At 55.8% G+C, this 17693-nt stretch overlaps 6 protein-coding genes across 6 annotated transcripts; 3 read left to right on the top strand and 3 right to left on the bottom strand.

The window, feature by feature from the left end:
* Positions 1–616: 616 nt before the first annotated feature.
* CCOS01_00347 (uncharacterized protein) lies at positions 617–2332 on the bottom strand (the record flags this gene model as incomplete). Its single annotated transcript, XM_060448544.1, has 3 exons — positions 617–1841; positions 1900–2065; positions 2164–2332. 3 exons carry the CDS (start codon positions 2330–2332, stop codon positions 617–619), a joined length of 1560 nt encoding a protein of 519 aa, XP_060319982.1.
* A 2068-nt stretch (positions 2333–4400) lies between these two features.
* On the top strand, positions 4401–4535 carry CCOS01_00346 (uncharacterized protein; the record flags this gene model as incomplete). The annotated part of the gene is made up of 1 exon (XM_060448543.1): positions 4401–4535. One exon carries the CDS (start codon positions 4401–4403, stop codon positions 4533–4535), a length of 135 nt encoding a protein of 44 aa, XP_060319981.1.
* Positions 4536–10224: 5689 nt separating this feature from the next.
* CCOS01_00345 (UBA/TS-N domain-containing protein) lies at positions 10225–12990 on the top strand (the record flags this gene model as incomplete). Its single annotated transcript, XM_060448542.1, has 2 exons — positions 10225–12834; positions 12889–12990. The coding sequence occupies 2 exons, from the start codon at positions 10225–10227 to the stop codon at positions 12988–12990; spliced, it is 2712 nt and encodes a 903-aa protein (XP_060319980.1).
* Positions 12991–13305: 315 nt separating this feature from the next.
* On the bottom strand, positions 13306–14033 carry CCOS01_00344 (ubiquitin-conjugating enzyme E2-18 kDa; the record flags this gene model as incomplete). Its single annotated transcript, XM_060448541.1, has 2 exons — positions 13306–13559; positions 13634–14033. Coding segments are annotated over 2 exons (654 nt in total), but the record flags the coding sequence as incomplete, so codon positions are not given.
* Positions 14034–14352: 319 nt separating this feature from the next.
* CCOS01_00343 (uncharacterized protein) lies at positions 14353–16326 on the top strand (the record flags this gene model as incomplete). The annotated part of the gene is made up of 1 exon (XM_060448540.1): positions 14353–16326. One exon carries the CDS (start codon positions 14353–14355, stop codon positions 16324–16326), a length of 1974 nt encoding a protein of 657 aa, XP_060319978.1.
* Positions 16327–17090: 764 nt separating this feature from the next.
* CCOS01_00342 (LSM domain-containing protein) lies at positions 17091–17579 on the bottom strand (the record flags this gene model as incomplete). Its single annotated transcript, XM_060448539.1, has 3 exons — positions 17091–17329; positions 17409–17469; positions 17532–17579. 3 exons carry the CDS (start codon positions 17577–17579, stop codon positions 17091–17093), a joined length of 348 nt encoding a protein of 115 aa, XP_060319977.1.
* Positions 17580–17693: the final 114 nt, after the last annotated feature.

Raw genomic sequence — 17693 nt, 5'->3', positions numbered from 1 at the left:
TCAAGCGATGTGGGCTTCTGTCACATGTGTTACTGATAGAAGTGGAGAGGCGACCTGGTGTTGGACTGGCGATAACTTCTCACGCAATGGCTCCGGGAGGGAAGCGTCTTGTGGATGGATTCGTTGGAATAACCTTAATGCGAATAGGTATCTCTCAAACATCAACCTACAACGCCTACAACATGGACGCAATCAATGCGATGCAAATGCAATCCCCCCCTTACGACGCCCGCCTCACTCGGACTACCATGAAAAGAAGAAACACGTTATAAGGACCAACTCAACTTGATGATTTGCCTCCTAATGATTGCCGTAAACTCATGACGCAGGCCATATCGTGCCCGAACCTTGCTAGCTACCACCAAGAAGGAAAAAAGTGTCCGTCTGCTCAGAATGTCCAGACAACAACGATAATGTTCTTGAGCAAGATGCGAGAGAACCAATGGGAAGCCAAATCATCTCAATGGGCTAGGTTTTCCACTGGATAGAGAGAATAAGACCGCCACATCCTGATGTGGCGTCCCTTAAAAACGACGTCCGCAACCCTGATTTTTTTCGCACCCAGATACAAGAGGGAGTCTCAACTCCAGAAATTGAGAAAACACGTTTTCATCACCTAGACGTGGTGATGACGGTGCTGGTGGAGGTGACGCTTGGCGCGCATGGCGGGAGCCGAGGCCGACGGAGTAGGAGTCACAGTCAGGGTAGACGTGATATCCTCGTACTCAGTGACGTAGACAATGTCCTCCTCCCAGCAGATGATGGAAACGGTGTTGACCGCAGTGATGGTCTGAGTAGACACGCAAGACATACCCGGAGCAGAGGAGCTGGCCGGAGTAGAAGTGGTGATGGGCTCAAAGACCGGGGTGGGAGTGAGCTCGGGAGTGGGAGTAGGCTCAGGAGTAGGGGTGGCCACGGCCTCAGCAGCAACCGTCTCGGAGACAGAGCTGGATGAGCCGTAGGGAATCTTGCCAGTCTCCTTGAACACTTCACCGGGGAGAGGGTTGGAGGTAGCGGTCTTGCCAGGCTTGTAGGTGAGAGTGGGAACGGTGGGAGCCGCAATGGTGGAGGTGGAGCTCACGGGGTCAGCGTTGCCGCCCTCAGACGAGCCGTCAGCGTAGGTGATGGGGCAGTTTCCAGGAAGCTGAGCATCGGGGCCGGTAACATTGTCCTTGGCGACGAGATCGGGAACCTTCATCTCGCACTGCTTGGAAGTGGCCTCGTCCTGGAGACTGAAGACGGCGCAGTCCTCGATGCGACCGGACAGGTTGGTGCAGGTGTCGACGGCAGACTGGAGGAAGTCCTCATCCCAACCGGAAATGAAGTCGGCGTGGTATCCATATCCCTGAGTATCACCGTTGGCAATGACGAAGCGGCCAGAGCGGTCCTTGAAGGCGTAGGTGTTCCAGATGACCTCGTACAGAAGGTTGGGGGTCGAGGTCTCGAATCCATCAGGGCAGGTACCATCAATGACAAGGTCAGGGTAGGCCATGTGAGACTTGTGATCAGTGGAGTCGACGTCCTTTCCGTTCCAGCACGAAGGGAACATCATCTCGAACCGAACGCCATTAGCGCAGTTGGCATCGAGATAAGTCTTGTCGGGAAGGAAGTGACGGTAGAGGGTGCCCTCGGGGTCACGGCCATAGTTGAGGCAGTTGAAGCCAATGGCACGCTGACGAAGAACAGACTGGTCAGTCTGGCCGAGGATAGCCCACTCGGACTTCTGGGGGTCGGGCTTGGAAGGGTCTCCAGCAGTGTAGTTGCGGCGGTTGGTGTCGCCAGCAATCATGCGGAAGCCAGGGGGGAATGCCTTGATATCCTTTCCATTAAGAAGGTAGTACCTGGTGCAGTCAGTATCAAGTACTTTGTGTGCTGCTTCGAGAGCAATGAGAGACTTACGCAAGCAATCCTCCAACTTGATCAACAAGCTCGAACTCCCCAGTGGCAGAGTCCTGGAAGTACAGGGCCGGGTGCCAGTAGGCCGACTTGTCCTGCTTGACACGGCAGGAAGTGCAGTCGCTGGCGGTAAGGTCGCCAAAGTCAGCGGTAGGAGAGATGCCTGATTCTGGAGTAAGCGACCCGTGAAAATAAAATAATAGTGATGCTGTGGTGACAAGAAGGCAGGCGCATAGTTCAAAAATCAGGAGGATTCATTAAACTTACCGCCAGAACCGTGAATAGCGTGAACGTGAGGAGCGGCGCCACCAAAGGACATGAGAGGGTCGACACGAGCAAGGCCAACGCGGCCAGGGCACTCCATGCGCCAGAAAGCCTCGGCGCTGTTGATGAGGGCGCTGACAAGAGCCAGAGCCTGGGTGTTGGACAACTTCATCGTGGCGATTGATGAATATTGTCGGAGGGAAGGTTGTGGTGATGAGATGTGAAGGGTGAGGTGAGATAAGGTGATACAAGGGTTGAATGGGTATCAAAGTAGGAAAATTCGACTGAAAGACAAGTCCGTTTGCTGGTCTTGAAAAAGATCTGAAGAAAGTCCAAGCCCAGTTGGATTCTTGACGGAAGGCTGGAGAATGAGAGATCTTTGAGAAGGTTAGCTTTGCGCAAACGATATTTGTGAGTTTTCCGTCGTGTAGTGCGGTGTGGTGTGTTGTGTGTTGTGAGTGAGGAAGTTTCTCAGGCAGAGAAGAGATGCGACGCGTGGGTGATATGGAGGCCCGGCTGCTATTCACTGAGGAAGGAGCAAGGCAGGAAGCAACAGAAAGTGAAGCGAAGGTGCGATGGGTTAAGCGAGGCGCTGATTGGGTCGTCGGTGAAGTTGGTGATGGAAGGACGGAAGGAAGGAGCAGGTGTAACCCGACTCACCTGTGACTTCTTCTTTTGGACTCTTCAACAATGAAATCAGGGTCAGATGTCAGAGACAAAAGGGTCCTGCAAATCTGTTCGGAGTGACGACAAAAAGTTTGATCTTTCCAGGTGATTTTCTTCCGTCAGCTTTTGCGCTTTCCAGTGGCTGGGAGTTGGTTCCCTGGACACGTGACGGATTTCAATGGTGGAGGCTTCGGCGGTGGCTCGGTGAGAGAGTTGGCGATGTTTTTCGACCGGGCTCGGCAATGTCTAAGAGACTTCGGGTTTGATCCTCAGCAATGCTGATTCGAGGCTGCTACAACACAGAGATCCTACGATATTCCGTCGTCGATGTCCAGCACCACCGGCAGAGTTCAGGTTCGGGATGTGTTGAGTGAGTGCGTTTCTACGGCTTAGACAGATCTCCGTGAGCCAGGTTGGCGAATTTGGCGACGAAATTGCTGATTCCTTTTCTTATACCGTCACAGAGTACGTTTCTACTACGACAAGTTGATTGATCTATTCGTGTTGGCGTCGAAAGATCGACACGCGAGGTGGTTGCGAGGCGATGCGCGGTGTAAGACGATCGTAAAGACGCTAGTCGGAAGGTCTTGTTGCGAGGAAGCGGGAGGTTGGAAAACCGTTACGATGATACCAGAAGTTGGCGAATTCGGCTTTTCGTCTTGTCGATCCTCCTATGAGTTTGCCCGAAAGTTCGAGGCGAGAAACAAATGCGATCAACACACACACACCAAACGGGGTCCAAGAGAAATGAATGTGCTGGTTAGTCCTGACTACGAGTAGCAGGAAAGCCAAGAAAAGGAGCGTAATCCGCAGCTTGTGGATTTTTTTTTGTCAAGGTTTAAAAAACAGAAAAAGGAATGGCTGAGTGCGACGACCCTAAGAAGAAGGGCGAGGCCACAAGTGCGAGTGAGCGAGCGTTGAGAGTGAGCGTGATTTGAGAGAGTGACAGTCGAAAGACCCCGTGTAGGTGACGAAAGGAGGGGGAGAAACGAGGGGACAAGAAGGTGAACACTGGAATGAAGGTGATGCAGAAAAAGGGCATCTAAAGAGAAGGAAACGGGTGGGCAGGTGGAGTGAGAGACATGGCTAGAGGATATGGCATTTCTGGTGGTGGGATGCAAGGCGGGAACTCTCAAGGGGGGTGGGAAGGGTGAACGGGGGGCGCAAGACAGGGGTCGAGGGATGGGATGCCGAACGAGGTTGCTAACTTGCTGGAGCCCTTTTTGCTGTGCAGTTTACGGCAACTTCTTCCACTCCCCTTTCGCCTTGCTCAGGTCTTCCTATTCCTCTTGCACTCTCATTTGGACGCTACGCAGTAGTCACTATCCGTACTGCGTAGGTTACTTTGGAAAGCAGGCACCACCATGCCATGGCTCATCTCCATTGATCCCCGTTCTTGGCCACTGGGGGGAACGAGCGAACAAACGGGGGAAGCGGGCAGTGACTTCTTACAGATGAGATGAGATGAGATGGAGCGCTTGCTCAAGTTGTTCTCTCCTCGCTCTTAGCCCCGTTTGGTTTGGTTCTACCTTCCGACGAGGATAGCCAAGCAAAGGCAAAGGAAATGGGGGAGCATGGGGTCACGAGAAGAAATGGCGCATTCTCTTCCCGTTCTCCTTGAGAACATACATAGTACACCTTCCTCTATCTCTCGCCCTCACTATCAGGGGTCTGGGATTGAGCAACGCTGCGCCTGCAAATGCCAGTAACAGGTGTTCGTCTGGTGGTTCCTACCTTAGAATTCATCTGTTCATTGCGCCAATGCTCAGACCAGACGAGGGCACTGACTGCCGCTACAAAGGAGTCGTGGACCTCATGACCGGGCTTCTGGTGGGTAAGCGTCGTTGCTTCTCTGGCCTCTGATTGAGGGGTCTCTTGAAACTCTCCTTCTTGGCTCGAGATTGTGTTAGTGACAGCGGACGACAGCCGCCTCCTGTCTCCGAGGTGCAGCCACTGCGACGCTACGACCCTGCGACGCAACCACTGAACGATTGAACCAGGGCTCTGGCGGCCAGCCTAGGTAGGGTGGTAAGGTACTCCGTATGTGCCCTCAATCCTTCCAGCATGGAACGGCGATATGCCCCAGGGCAGTGGTCGAGCGAACAGTGTGTGTGGTCGGGATCGCTCTGGATGTGGGTTGGAATAGATTAAGGCACTGCTTCAAGGGGCCGGGCCAGCGCGACGCGACCAGGATCCTGCTGGCCGTGTGACGTGGGCAGGCTGGGTACATGGCGAATGTACCGGTGGTGTGGGAGGTGGCTTGTACCCCTCGACGTTTGGCTACCACAGGAAAAGGTACCTAAAGACTTGCCGCTTGCCGCTTGGCCCCTCGCGGCCTTGCCCCCTTTGCATATCATCCAATGCTTGATGCTTGACTCCATGGAGCCAACCACGACGCCTTTCTGCTGTACTCCAGACGACGGCGGACGCAGGAGTCGAGGGTATACGAGAAGCGAGAGGCGAAAAGGCGGAATTTCTTGTACTCTACTCTATAGTCTATACAACGACAGACTATAGCGTAAAAGAAGCATGAAGCAATGACCAGAACAGAGAGGCGAAGCGGCGGCCTTGGATCCATCGCAGAAGAGGAGACCGACCCATATGGGTACGGACATTGCAGATGGACCATTGCAGCACTGGGTTGGACTAAATGCGAGGATGGCCGGCAATGCCAGTGCGAGTCTGCGAGATGGAATTGGGTTGCTGAGCATGGGACGAGATGAGTTATGACTGTGAGAGACCCAGCGGAGAGGTGCGATGACGAAGCGCGGATGGGGGATGTTGATCATGCTGCGCCGTGCGATGCGCCGCTGCGATGCATTTCGATGTGTCGGGCAGCCGGTGCTGGCGGCGCAGCGGCGGAAGCTGGTCAGACACTGCTGTTGGAAACTTGTGGCTGCTTCACGTTTGTATCGCTGGCCTTACGAGCCAGCCGAAATGGAGGATCACGGCGATGACACCACATTGCAGGCTGTTTGGCCAGTCCACGTTCGGGTTACGGCTGCATCGTTGCGCATCGTGCATGGCACCAAGCATTTAGCACCAACGGTTTGGCGGGAGATGTGAAGGACGGTGTGATGCGATAGCTCGGGGTGTACCGGCGTAGCCTGCAGAATTACACTACTTTTGATCAGTACATGTGCCGTACTGAGTAAGGTAACTAAGATAATCATGGAAATACCGCGAATGGCTCCAGATTGACAAACGCGATATGCAGGTACCGGCGGTTGCATCCACAACCGCAGCCACCGTGCTGGGCATGGGCAAATTGGGGGCCACTTGATTAACGACCCAAAGGAGCAACCAAATATCCGCATTGCAGATGATCACAGATGGATCCGAGGCCTAGTGGTCGTATGGAGTAGAAAATGGAGATGATGAACTGGAGTCTTTTAGATGGACAAGAAGAAAATGTCAAGCCAAGAGAAGAGACACCTCGATTCCCGAGGGCAAGAATCTCAGAGCCCCTTCTTTCTTTCGTCTGAGGATCTGCAGCCAATGACACGGTGTGACGGGATGCTCCTGTCCCGGTGTGGGGGGAGGGAAGGAGGAAGAGAACGAAACCTGCCTTACTTGAGAAGGAGGGACGAACACGCCAACTGTGACTGGCTATCACTGCCGTTACTCCGTTCGTTCCATTCCTTCCCCTGGTCTTGTAGCTTCCATACCAGCGCATAATAGAAGGAGCAGCGCAGTATGGATAAACCCCATGTATGGGAAGGAACTTGGGTACTTGAGCCGTTGGTTGTGCGTCCCTCTTGCCCCCTTTTGAAAGGTACTTCGGGGGAAGGCAGGAACGGGGTCGAGAGAGGGGCAGGAGGAGATCTCACTTTAGGTACGTACTCCACCCGGGTGGGATCCAATTGCATGGAACAATGCGAGAGCCAATCACGCTCCTTTTCCCCCCTGACAGCTCGTGACATTTTTGACCAATGGACATGATGTCCGCCGCCAGACCAGAAGGTCAGATGGGGCCGAACGGGCGGCTGGGATCTGCGCTAACGTCAGGCATCTGCAAGCTGCCCGCCTAATGCAGTAAAGTCCCTCTGGAAGCCAAAATTCCCAGCAGGCGCCGGCTCCGACGAGGAAGTCACAATCAACGTCCACAGAGAGCGACTTCTCAATTTGAACCAGGGGATAACACACCGGTGCCGCAACGGACGCTTTGTCTTTGCCTCTTTCAACCTATCATCCATCCTCCGGCCACCCGACCCCGGATCATCTTCGCCCTATAATCTGCTGGCCATCTTTAATATGGATATCGGGATCAATCCACGGCAGCCACGGCAGGATAGCTGCGCCAGACCTCTGCACCTCTACGCATGCGCAGTAAGCTCTGGAATCTGGTTCCATTGTTGCGTAAAGGTGCGCAGACGAAAGAAGCAATCACGGTTCACGAAGCAATCATGCCCATTTTTGCGGCAAATTTGCGCCGCGTAGATGCTAGAAACGATGAAACCACGAGATTGCTATTCTTCTCCTTGTCATTCGGCCGTGGTACCGAGCAAACCCTCGCTACCTTACGGATATTCGTACCCGCTTGGAAGTTGGCTCAGCTGTCATCGGGATGACCGGCCACCATGCTCTCTGTGCGCCAGGAACAAGAGAACAAACCCCGCGAATATTCTGGCGATCCAAGGAGATTATTTGTAGGGCGACACATGCATCCTCACATGGATCCCGGAAAGACCAACGCTCCGCTGCTGCTCAGCGCCCACAAACATACCTCGTGCGGCTGAGCCTCGCGCCATTACCCAGTGATGAGGTGCCAACGTACGAATACTAACATGCAGACACAGCAGTCAAAACGAGCCCTCGCACTACAGGCACTTAGCTGAGCCTTCACCTTCTTTCTTGGCAGCGAACATCGAGAAGGAAACAATTCCATCACGAGATTTGAACCCCCCTCCTTCGCACGACATCCTTGGGCCGGACCCTAATCCAGAGACACACACAACTGCCTGTCTCATTTTACTCGAGGCAACGGTCGCCACTTGGCACCCTCGTGCGACAGCGCGTTGTCCCCCCTCGGTGGCTGTTCAAGCCTGGCGTTAATCGCACGAGGTAGAAGCAAACATTTCAGCCATGTCAAGATGACACTGGCGCTTTTTTGCTTCCTTCTTCCGCTTCAACGGCCGGCAGTCTTCGGGTGATCGCCAGGCGGCCTTTGTCCCTATCACCAAGAAGAAATAGTGCCCGAACAACACTGTTATTCCTCGTCTGATGAGCGGCGCACTTGCTAATACGAACAGCATGTCTCGCCATGTGCGACCTGTTCAGCTCCCGACGGGCCTTTCATCGCAAATTATATGCTATTCTCGCTGATCAATTACGAGTCAAGTTTGAGATTATCGTCATAACCCAAAGCAAGGGTCCGTTTGCCAGATCTTCAGATTGGCATGGACACGGCCCGCTCAGCAAACCGAGCAGCGCCTCGCGACTCAGCTCCGAACCAAAATAAAGTCGCCCGTAATCAGCGCTCATCGGCATCTCCAGCTCTTCATCCTCGTATTATGAATTTCTGGGTGACGACATTGTGGAAGAGCCACATATCTGTAGTCCGAACTGAGGAAGCACACTGGCATGTGGCAATGATGTTGGAAGAAGCTCCTCTGATCCACGACGGTTTTACCGTCGCCACCGCCGTACGGATGCACTAGCTAGCACACCGTACGAATACTGCGTACACCACCAGCTCAGCTCAGCTCAGCCTTCTCGAGATCTTCTTCCCCTGATCACCACTTCCAGGGAAGATCCCAGCCCGCGACACATGCAGCGAGTTTCAGCACCTTGACCGATTGAGGCGGTGCGCCAACCACCTGAACTTGTAGAGTACGGCACCAACAGCCAAGGCTTGTCGTCCCCAATGATTTGCGGTGCGTTGCACCACACTCCCAGAAACTTCCGACGTTTGCGCTGCCCTTCAAACGCGAGAGATTTGTCTGCCTGTCTCCAGGAGTCAATTCTTAAGCTTACTCTCATTGTTTCTCCAAGCGAGGAAACAGTAGTTGCATCCGCGGATTGACCAGAGAACAACCATACTACGTAGGCAAGCAACTCATTGATGCTTGCAATTCGGAAACGCATAAGCTTGGAGACATGAACTGTGGTCCTCTAGTGCGGACCTCACTCCGTATGCCACACTATCCATATCTTTGTTCCTGTCGTTTGCCTCTATTCGCTTTTCGGACCGACCATTAGATCGTCCAACAAGTCACGTCTGCCCTTTCATGACCCTAGAAAAAGACATACCCCGCAAAGTTTCTCATGGCTCGTTCCAGTGAAGGAATGCTCCCTTCCTGTGCTCCCAGCTCCTCAGGAATCAAGAGACAATGGGATGGAGCCATCAGCAAATCGACGACACGTAAGACAGTGATTTCCATCCGAACAATCAGGGGCACAAATCTCAGGGACCCGAGTCCTACTCAAGACCCAGATATTGGGCGGGACTATCGGCCGAACAGCCGCGGTAGTAGACCCGTCAGCCGGGGGTTTCGAAGTGATTGAGATGCGCTCCTATCCCTTGACCATGACCCTCGCTATTCATCCCAGAGGTAATGGCGTACTTGTCAATGGGGTTAATCCGACCCGGGGCTCCGTTTCTCAGCAAATATCGCGGTAGTTGATGAAGCCGTAGACCTAGTGCCAGTGGTAGACTTGCTAGAACGTCATTTGGAAGCTGGGGATATGAACCACAGAAGACAGCGCCGGGAATGAAGAGTGTCGGAAACACGGCCACCATCACTTGCCAGCTGAACTTCGCCCAAGGCATATTGATCCCGGGGAGTTCGAGATGCGACTCGCAGGAATGTGCAAACAATGGCTTGCTGGAATTCGCCAGCAACTGGAATTCGGCGCAGCGTTCGATGTGGCTTGGGTTCCGAAGCTGTGTGGAGTTCATTTCATGCAGCCGAAGCTTGTGACTTTGGCCAAGGCCAAGGAGCTCATCGAAATGGGCGGACGGAGTGAGCAGTAACTTAGTAAGTAGCAATTGGGTTTATGCCACAATCTCAAAGTGACAGCAGCGATCATCCCAAACGCGGCACATTTGTTTACCCCTATCTTCGCTTTCGGCGCCACCCGTGAAATCTAATCTGCTGGGTCGTGCACTCTGAACGGCACCTAACTCTTAACGCTGATGTGTCTCCTCACTCCGCCCCATGTGGCGCAGTCGGCAGTCACTAGCCAAATCGACCTCAGCTTCAGCCACACTTGTCCCACATGCCACCTTGCGTGCACGACACCGCACGCAATCAACGAAGCCCGATGCAGGAACAAGTGGCATTCGAAAGTCAACAAGCAGCCGAAAACGATGCATTGAGCCACCTTCGATGCCCTCACGACCTCACGAAGCTCATGAAATGAAGTTTACACCTTGATTTTCACCAAGTTTTAAAGATGGATGATCTCTCGGGATTGAATTGGTCGTCGTCGACCAACACGACGAACAACAAGCCGCCGCCGATGAACCCCTCGGGCGCCAACTACTTCGGCTCCATGCGACCGGCCAACTCAACGCCATCCCCCTTTCCCTCTGGCCGTAACACGCCTCTGTCCGCCCAAGGATCAGGAGCCGTGGCTGCGAAACCTCCACCCGCGAAGCCGCCAGCCGATAGTTTCAGCAACTTGATGAGCTTTGGTGGTGCCGGGGCTGCGAAACCGACATCGAAACTCACCTTGCTGGAACAGCAGCAGCGACTCGAGGCTGAGAAGAGGAAGAAGGAGGAGGAGAGGAAGAAACAAGCGCAGGCGCAATTTGGCGGTGGTTTCTTGGATACGCTGGGATCGGGCTCAGTGTCGAGGACGACGTCCCCTGGCATACTGTCCCCTGGCTCTTCTACGGGCAAGAAGGCCAGTGATGATGACGACCTCTTCGCGGCCTTCAACTCTGAGACCAAGGTCGACAATGCTAGTCACTACCCTCCGCCTCCTCAGAAGAGCCTCTCGCCTGCGATCGCCCCTGGCTTGGACCTCAGCAACCCAACCGCATGGAATCAGGCGCCTGCCCCTGCCAATGGCGGCTTTGGGGACGACGACGATCCGTTTGGTCTGAACCAGCTGAAGCCCAAGGCCGCATCTCCAGCACCCCCTCCGACGAACGATGATGATGACGACTTCCTCGGAGACCTAGCCCGTCCGGTCGAAGAAGTTCGGCGCAAGCAACCCACCCCACAGCCCAAGGGTCCTGAGCCCGGAAAACCCATTGAGGCATCTGACTCCAGCTCAGATGATGAACGGCAGCCAGCTCCCAGGGGCGAGATGGCCGAATTTGACAAGGCTGTCGCGCAGCTCGTCGATTACGGCTTCACCCCTGAAAACGCTCGAAGGGGTCTGACAGAGAGTGGTGCGGGGTTGAATGTGCAAGCAGCGGCCAACTGGCTTTTGGACGATGCTCACCGACAAGCCAAGGCGAAGGCTCAAGGAAAGGATCCAGCCGCTGCTTCAAGGAGAGGACGAGATGATGGTGGCAGACAGGATAGTCAAAGACGGGCTGATACCAGATCCCCTGCCGGTGAAGCTGACTTCTCAAAGACTGCGGCGGCTATGGGAAATAGCCTTTTCAAAACAGCCAACTCTCTCTGGAAGACTAGCAAGAAGCAGGTGGCGGCTGCAGTAGCAGACTTTAACCAATCCGAGGGCGACCCTAGCCAGCCGAAATGGATGCGCTCAGCACAAGGTGATCGTGCTCAGCCTGAGCGGCGGGTGGCCGAGGCTACAGACGAGGCTATGATGCTGGAGTCTGGCGGTCGACCGCAAAGAAAAGCCGGGCAATCGTCGCAGTCTTCGAGACCAGAGGCCCCTCGCCGGACAGCATCCCCAAGAGACCAGTCTCCTGCGGTATCGGCCCCGTCAAGCGGCAGAGGCACTCCGGTACCTAGATGGCAGCAGCAGAGCGGCCCAGCAATACCGGATTCAAGAAGTCGCGCAAGCAAGCTGGCAATGGCGGACGACAGCGCGGCTTCGTATGTCAGCCCTGCTAGGAGGAAGAAGGCGACACCTCAGCCGGAAGCGCCTGCGTCCCAGCAGGAGGACCCGGACCTGCTTTTCGGTTCACAAGCTCCGAAGCCCTCGCAGTCACTCCCTCATCGCCCGGCTCAATCATCGCAGCCATCACGACCCGTCCAGCCCTCTCAAGCCTCGCGGCCTGCAAGACCTCCATCTCCCAAGCCAGCCCCTCGTCCCGCTCGTCAAATCCCACCCATTACACCTGCGGCGGTACAACAGTCAACAAAACACCGTCTCGATGGAACTGCTCACTTCAAGAGAGGAGATTACGGCGCAGCTCATTCATCTTATACGTCATCACTATCTGCTGTGCCATCTTCGCATCCTCTTGCGATTGTTATCCTCACAAATCGCGCGTTGACATCGTTGAAGAACGGCGAACCCAAGCGTGCTGTTGAAGACGCTGATGCTGCACTCAAGATCATTGGTCCTGGTGGAGGTCAAGGCGAGCAGGTGTCTGTTGTGGGCGACACCGGCACCCAGGAGAATCGCGATATGCGGGATCTGTACGGCAAGGCATTGAGCCGCAAGGCCGAGGCCCTCGAACAGATGGAGCGATGGGGCGATGCCCACGCCGTCTGGTCAACCTGCGTGAAGAACGGCGTCGGCGGTCCCACCGCTATCTCTGGCCGACAAAGATGCCAGTCAGCCCTGGCTCCCAAGCCCAAGCCCAAGCCTAGACCAGCCGCTACTGCTCCTGCTCGGCCACGCCCTGTAGCAGCTTCTGCTAAGAACATGGAAGCCGTGGAGCGCTTGCGCAAGCAGAATCAAGCAGCGGCGCAAGAAGACGATGAGAAGTTTGCGCTGTCGGAGAAGGTTGACGCCAAGATTGCGGCATGGAGAGATGGCAAGAGAGATAACCTACGTGCTCTCATCGGTAGCTTGGACTCGGTTCTCTGGGAAAACAGCGGATGGAAGAAGGTTGGGTTGCACGAGCTTGTCATGGCCAACAAGGTGAAAATTCACTACATGAAGGCCATTGCTAAGTGTCATCCCGATAAGGTACGTTATTTTTGATTCACTTGGTGACTATGGGCCTGCGCTAACAATGTGTAGCTTCCACAAGACGCTAGCACGGAGGTGAGACTTATCGCTGCTACGGTCTTTGCGACGTTGAATGAGAGTTGGGATAAGTTCAAGTCCGAGAACGGATTGTAAATACTTTAGGGGCTGCATGGAAGAGAGGGCTTAGACGTGTGAAGGAGCGGATTTAGTACTGCAAGCACGGCAGGAAAGCCGGGGGCATTTATCCCGAACGCAAGCGGGCAAGCAAGCATTGACGAAGGAAGTGAATATTCGAAGCCATGTTTGATTGATTCCCCAAACGCCGTGCTATGCTGGTAGTGTCGACCGCACCCCTCTTATGTCTGCCTGCGTTGATCCCTCAAATCTCTCTCTACTGAAGTAGTCCGCCGAGTGGTACTCTATGGATAAGGTATTTATGTGTTATCGCCAGAAGGAAGACCTGCCACATCACAGGCCCAGCGACCGCCGGACGCCGTCGCGAACCTTTTGCTCGTACTCCGTCCTCCGCTCGCGCCACATCTTTGCAGCCTCGACGTTGGCGGGGCTCTCGTCGTTTGGCTCGGCGAGCATGCTCATGACGGAGATGAGGATCTTTTCGACCGACTGGATCGGGGACCAGCGCTCCGAGGCGTGTTCGTAGTGGTTTGGGTCGTCGCCTGGGGGGTGGAGGATGGAGATGCAGACTAGGCCGCTTGGGTAGACTGGGTTTGTGGTTAGCAATGCCTTTCACTTTTCTATTAGGTCCATATCAGGTGTGGGCAATAGGAGACTGTACTATTCGGATGCCACATGTCGACGAGGAACTTCATGGTCGGTGGGGCGAGAGGGTAGTCCTTGGGGAACTTGAGCTCGGCGGGGAAGACGCCGCCTTCGAAGGGTGTTCCCTCGGGGCCTTGGATCAGGGCCTCCCAGTGGAGGAGGTCATCTTCGGATACGGGGCCGGCGGTGATGCCTTCTGGGGGGTTGTTTGTCAGGGCGCGGTACTCTTGGAGGAGCCGGCGGTGGGCGGTGGATTGGGCCATGGCTGGCGCGGTGTTGCGTGTCTCGGGTTGACTCGGATCGAGAGGTTTAGAGTCGCGGAGAGCTGAAGAAGGATGGGGAGAGATGCGAGGTTTGTAGGCAATGATCGAGGGAAGGCCAGGGATCAAGATGGTTGTCGGGTTGATATCTCCGGTGACTTACACAGCACGGAAGTGAACAGTTGGGACCTCCGGGTCGGTTAGTGGTGGTCATAGTGGTGGCAGATTGGCGGGGGTGGGGGGGAAACTTCCCTGCTCCGGTGGTTCTCCGAAGTTTAGCCCGACGGCTGTACATGGATCGGAGCTTGGGTCGGGTTCACCGAGCATTTTCTGGGAGCTCTGTCCACCCGTCTGCCCAGCCGACATCATTCAACCACGAATCCAATTCTCGACGGTTCACTCCTTTCGTTCTGTCGTACCCAGGAAAGCAAGAGACGGGACACACACTCCCCTCCTCTCTTGCAGCCCCTCTACGATGCCTCCACGAATCCCATTGAGGCCAATCGCAGGCCGCGCCGCCTCTCCCCTGGCCGCAAAGCAGAATACCGCGATCCCTTCGCGCGCAGTATGCCTGTTCTGCTCGCTTTCCGCACCCTCGCGACCTACGACGAGAACCAATGCCACCACCAACAGCCGCAATCAGGCAAGAAAGGCATTGAGACAACGCCGCTTCCAGTCCACCGAGTCGACAGCATCACTACCGCCACAAGAGACCATCGCACCCGAGAACCCGAGGCAAGAACTCATCGACACCCTACTAGAGCTCCAAAAACATGCCGTCAACCATGTGAACCTTTCCCGCCTACAGCTCGCGCTTCAGGGTCTGCGCCAGGATCCAGGCCAGGAGTCGATCCGCATCGCAATTCTCTCCCTCGCCAACGGCAGCGCGGAGCAGGGCAAGGCGGCAAAGGACCTTCTCCGATTACTTCTCGCGGATCCCCTGGGCGACGAGGCGGGGTGGGAAAGGGAATTAGCGCAGCATGACCCGTCGCACCCGCTCGTGGTGCGCATCGGGCAGGAGCATAACGCCGCGGAGGCCGCGCCGCGCGTGACGATATCAAAGACGAATCTGCTGCACGAGCTCGATGTGTCGTCGCCTGCGTTGAATGGACACGGGATTGAGCTTTTGCTTATGGAGGTGAACCCCTTTAGTTCTGTCCCGGGACCGGGCGAGAAGGCGGTGCAGGATGTTGAGGAGGCTGTTCTTGTGCCGACGGTGGATATCCCGTCCAACACGGGGCGGTACACGCCTATTACGACGCCAGTGCACAAGGCTTTGGTTGTTTCTGGGGGCGTTATGGGCGCTGCTTCGGTTGCGGCTCTGCCGTTGGCCGAGTATCGTGATACCGTCTTTGGTGCTGTCGACCTGCCAGAGTATTCTGTGGAGAAAGAGGCGGGCGTCACGTTCCAGCCGATTGATGTGTCGGTGGGCAGCAAGGGACTTGATCTTATTCGCCAGAATATTGCCAATGCTATGGAGTATGAGAGGGCATGGTACAAGAGTAATGTGCCTGTCCTTATTCAATGGCTCAAGACAGGCGTGCAGACGGACGAGGGCCAGGCTACCAAGCCAGTAGTTCGTCTCCTGGTCGCCTCACTACTCCGCAACGCCCTCGCAGAGATTGAAGCCGAGGAATCGCGCTTGCTTTCAGGACGCCTGTCCACGGAGGCCGCGTCATCCGGGCTAACCGTCATGAACGAGAGACTGGCGCAGTGGTCCCAGTTCGCGCACGAGGAGCTCCAGCAGCAGCTCGACCTCGCGTTCGCGGGCACGAGATGGCGCAAGCTGGGCTGGTGGAAGCTCTTCTGGCGAGTCGACGACGTGGGCGTCCTCACGACCGACATGCTCAGCCAGCGCTTCCTCCCCGGCGCAGAGAGGGAGCTGGTGTACCTAGCCGGCCGCATCGCCGAGTCCGGCGTCGCTTCGACCACCACTGAACCACCGGTGTACGCGCAGCCGACATCCGAACTTCAGAAATCCCTGCCCGAGAGCAGCACCGTCGCCAAGGCCGTGACGCAGAAGCCCAAATGGCCGACGCACATCGCCTTCACGCGCCGCTACCTCCACGAGGAAACCGTTCCCGCACTACAGGCCCTCGCGCAGAAGCTCGTCCTCCAGGCCTCGAGCACCTCGGCCCTGACGACGGCGCTTGCGAGTCTGCTTTACGTATCGCAGTACGCTTCCTCCATCTACGAGGCCGGCGCCGTCGCGGCGCTGGGCGTGATGTGGAGCCTGCGCAGGTTGCAGACTAAGTGGGAGACGGCGCGGACGTACTGGGAGGGCGAGGTGCGGGAGGAAGGGCGCAAGGCGGTACGGGGTGTCGAGCAGAGCGTCGCGGATACGCTTGATGGGTCAAGGGAAGGGGCTGCTGTTGAGGGCGCGGAGGAGCTTCGCAGGGCCAAGGAGCTTGTTGAGAAGGCCGAGGATGCGCTTAAGCGGTTGAAGTAGAAGTGATATGAGCAAGAGGGAGGGGTTCGCATGTCACGAGGTTTGTATCATCATCTGTATAATGTATAAACACAATGTCCATGATAGACATGCACATGCACGCACGAAGTTCCGATACCAGACAAAAAGACACGAGAAATTGGGCGCCGAGAGGGGCGTTTGCATTCTATTGCTGCGGTATCTTTGGCTGTGGCACCTAGCTTTCTGTGTCAGCTGAGGGTTGGATGACGGCTGGCTCTTCAAGATTGGAGAAAGAGTGAGGCCTACCCTAGCGACCGTCATTTCCCCCATGCTGGCCGACCAGTGACATCCTCAGACTGCCCGGATATTGTTCTCCTCGGGGAGAAATCAGGCCTCAAGTATCGTGCCTCGCACTGTTTCATATGTTTCCCTTGCCCTCCCTCGGCTGGTATCCGCCTTTGCAATACTCGGGGACTTTCCCCCGTGAAACCTTCAAAACCCCTTTAAAACGCCTGGAACTTTTCTGTCCCCGAAGGACGATGCTGAACAGCCTCCGGGTTCCCCTGGAGTGAGAATCCAAAGTCCCCTCACCCGACCTTTCCTCCGGCTCTTCAAAAGACGGAAGAGTAGCGTCCGTCATGAAAGGAAAAATGCGCGCTGTGTCTCGTCTCGAAAGTCTTCCCCTTTGGTGTCTTCCTGCTCTCTTCCACTCTCTCTCCCACGCGCAAAAGTCCATATCGCGGGCGGTCTATATTTCTTCAAGGCCGAGTCGAAGAGGCATCCTGCGAATGCGGGTTCCGATCCTAGCGTCCTCCGCGCCCGCTGGCCCTCGCCCTGCTCACAGTCGCGCGACCACGCGCCATACCGACACCGCGGCCACGGACGTTGCGGGAGCGGAACATGGGCGCGTTGCGCAGCATGTCCGGGACGATGAAGAAGCGGACGTGGGAGCCGCGGATGTAGACCTGGTCGAGGTGGGAGACGCGGCCGTCGCGGGCGGTGACGGTGATGTCTTTGAGCTGGACGTTCATGTTGTCTTCGGCTGTTGGGGAGAGGTGAGATGTTAGCGGGCTGCTGTCTGTGACTGAGTTAGGGGATGGCAGGGTGGAGGGAGGGGTTACCTTCGAGGAGCTTGCCGCGGTAGGTTTGACCTGATGTGATTTCGAGGGTGACGATGTGGCCCTGCACGCGCGAATGGTTAGCTTTCTGGCGTAGTCTTTATTAGGGGGCGAGGTTGTAGGTACCTGTGCCTCGTTGAGGAGCTTGATGGGAATGCCAATTGTGGACGTCATGATTGTGGTTGTTTGGGAGAGTCGAGGGCGAGCTGTCGTGGGGATTTAGGTCGAGATGGGTGGAGGGGAGTAGCTTGTCGCGATCGCGGGCCAGGGCGGTTTGGGTGGTGGATG

Source organism: Colletotrichum costaricense (assembly GCF_030867565.1).
Source record: "Colletotrichum costaricense strain IMI 309622 chromosome Unknown Scaffold_1.1, whole genome shotgun sequence".
NCBI classification, from domain to species: domain Eukaryota; kingdom Fungi; phylum Ascomycota; class Sordariomycetes; order Glomerellales; family Glomerellaceae; genus Colletotrichum; species Colletotrichum costaricense.
The sequence above is the reverse complement of the archived record's forward strand: the minus strand, read 5'-3'. Positions and strand labels throughout refer to the sequence as shown.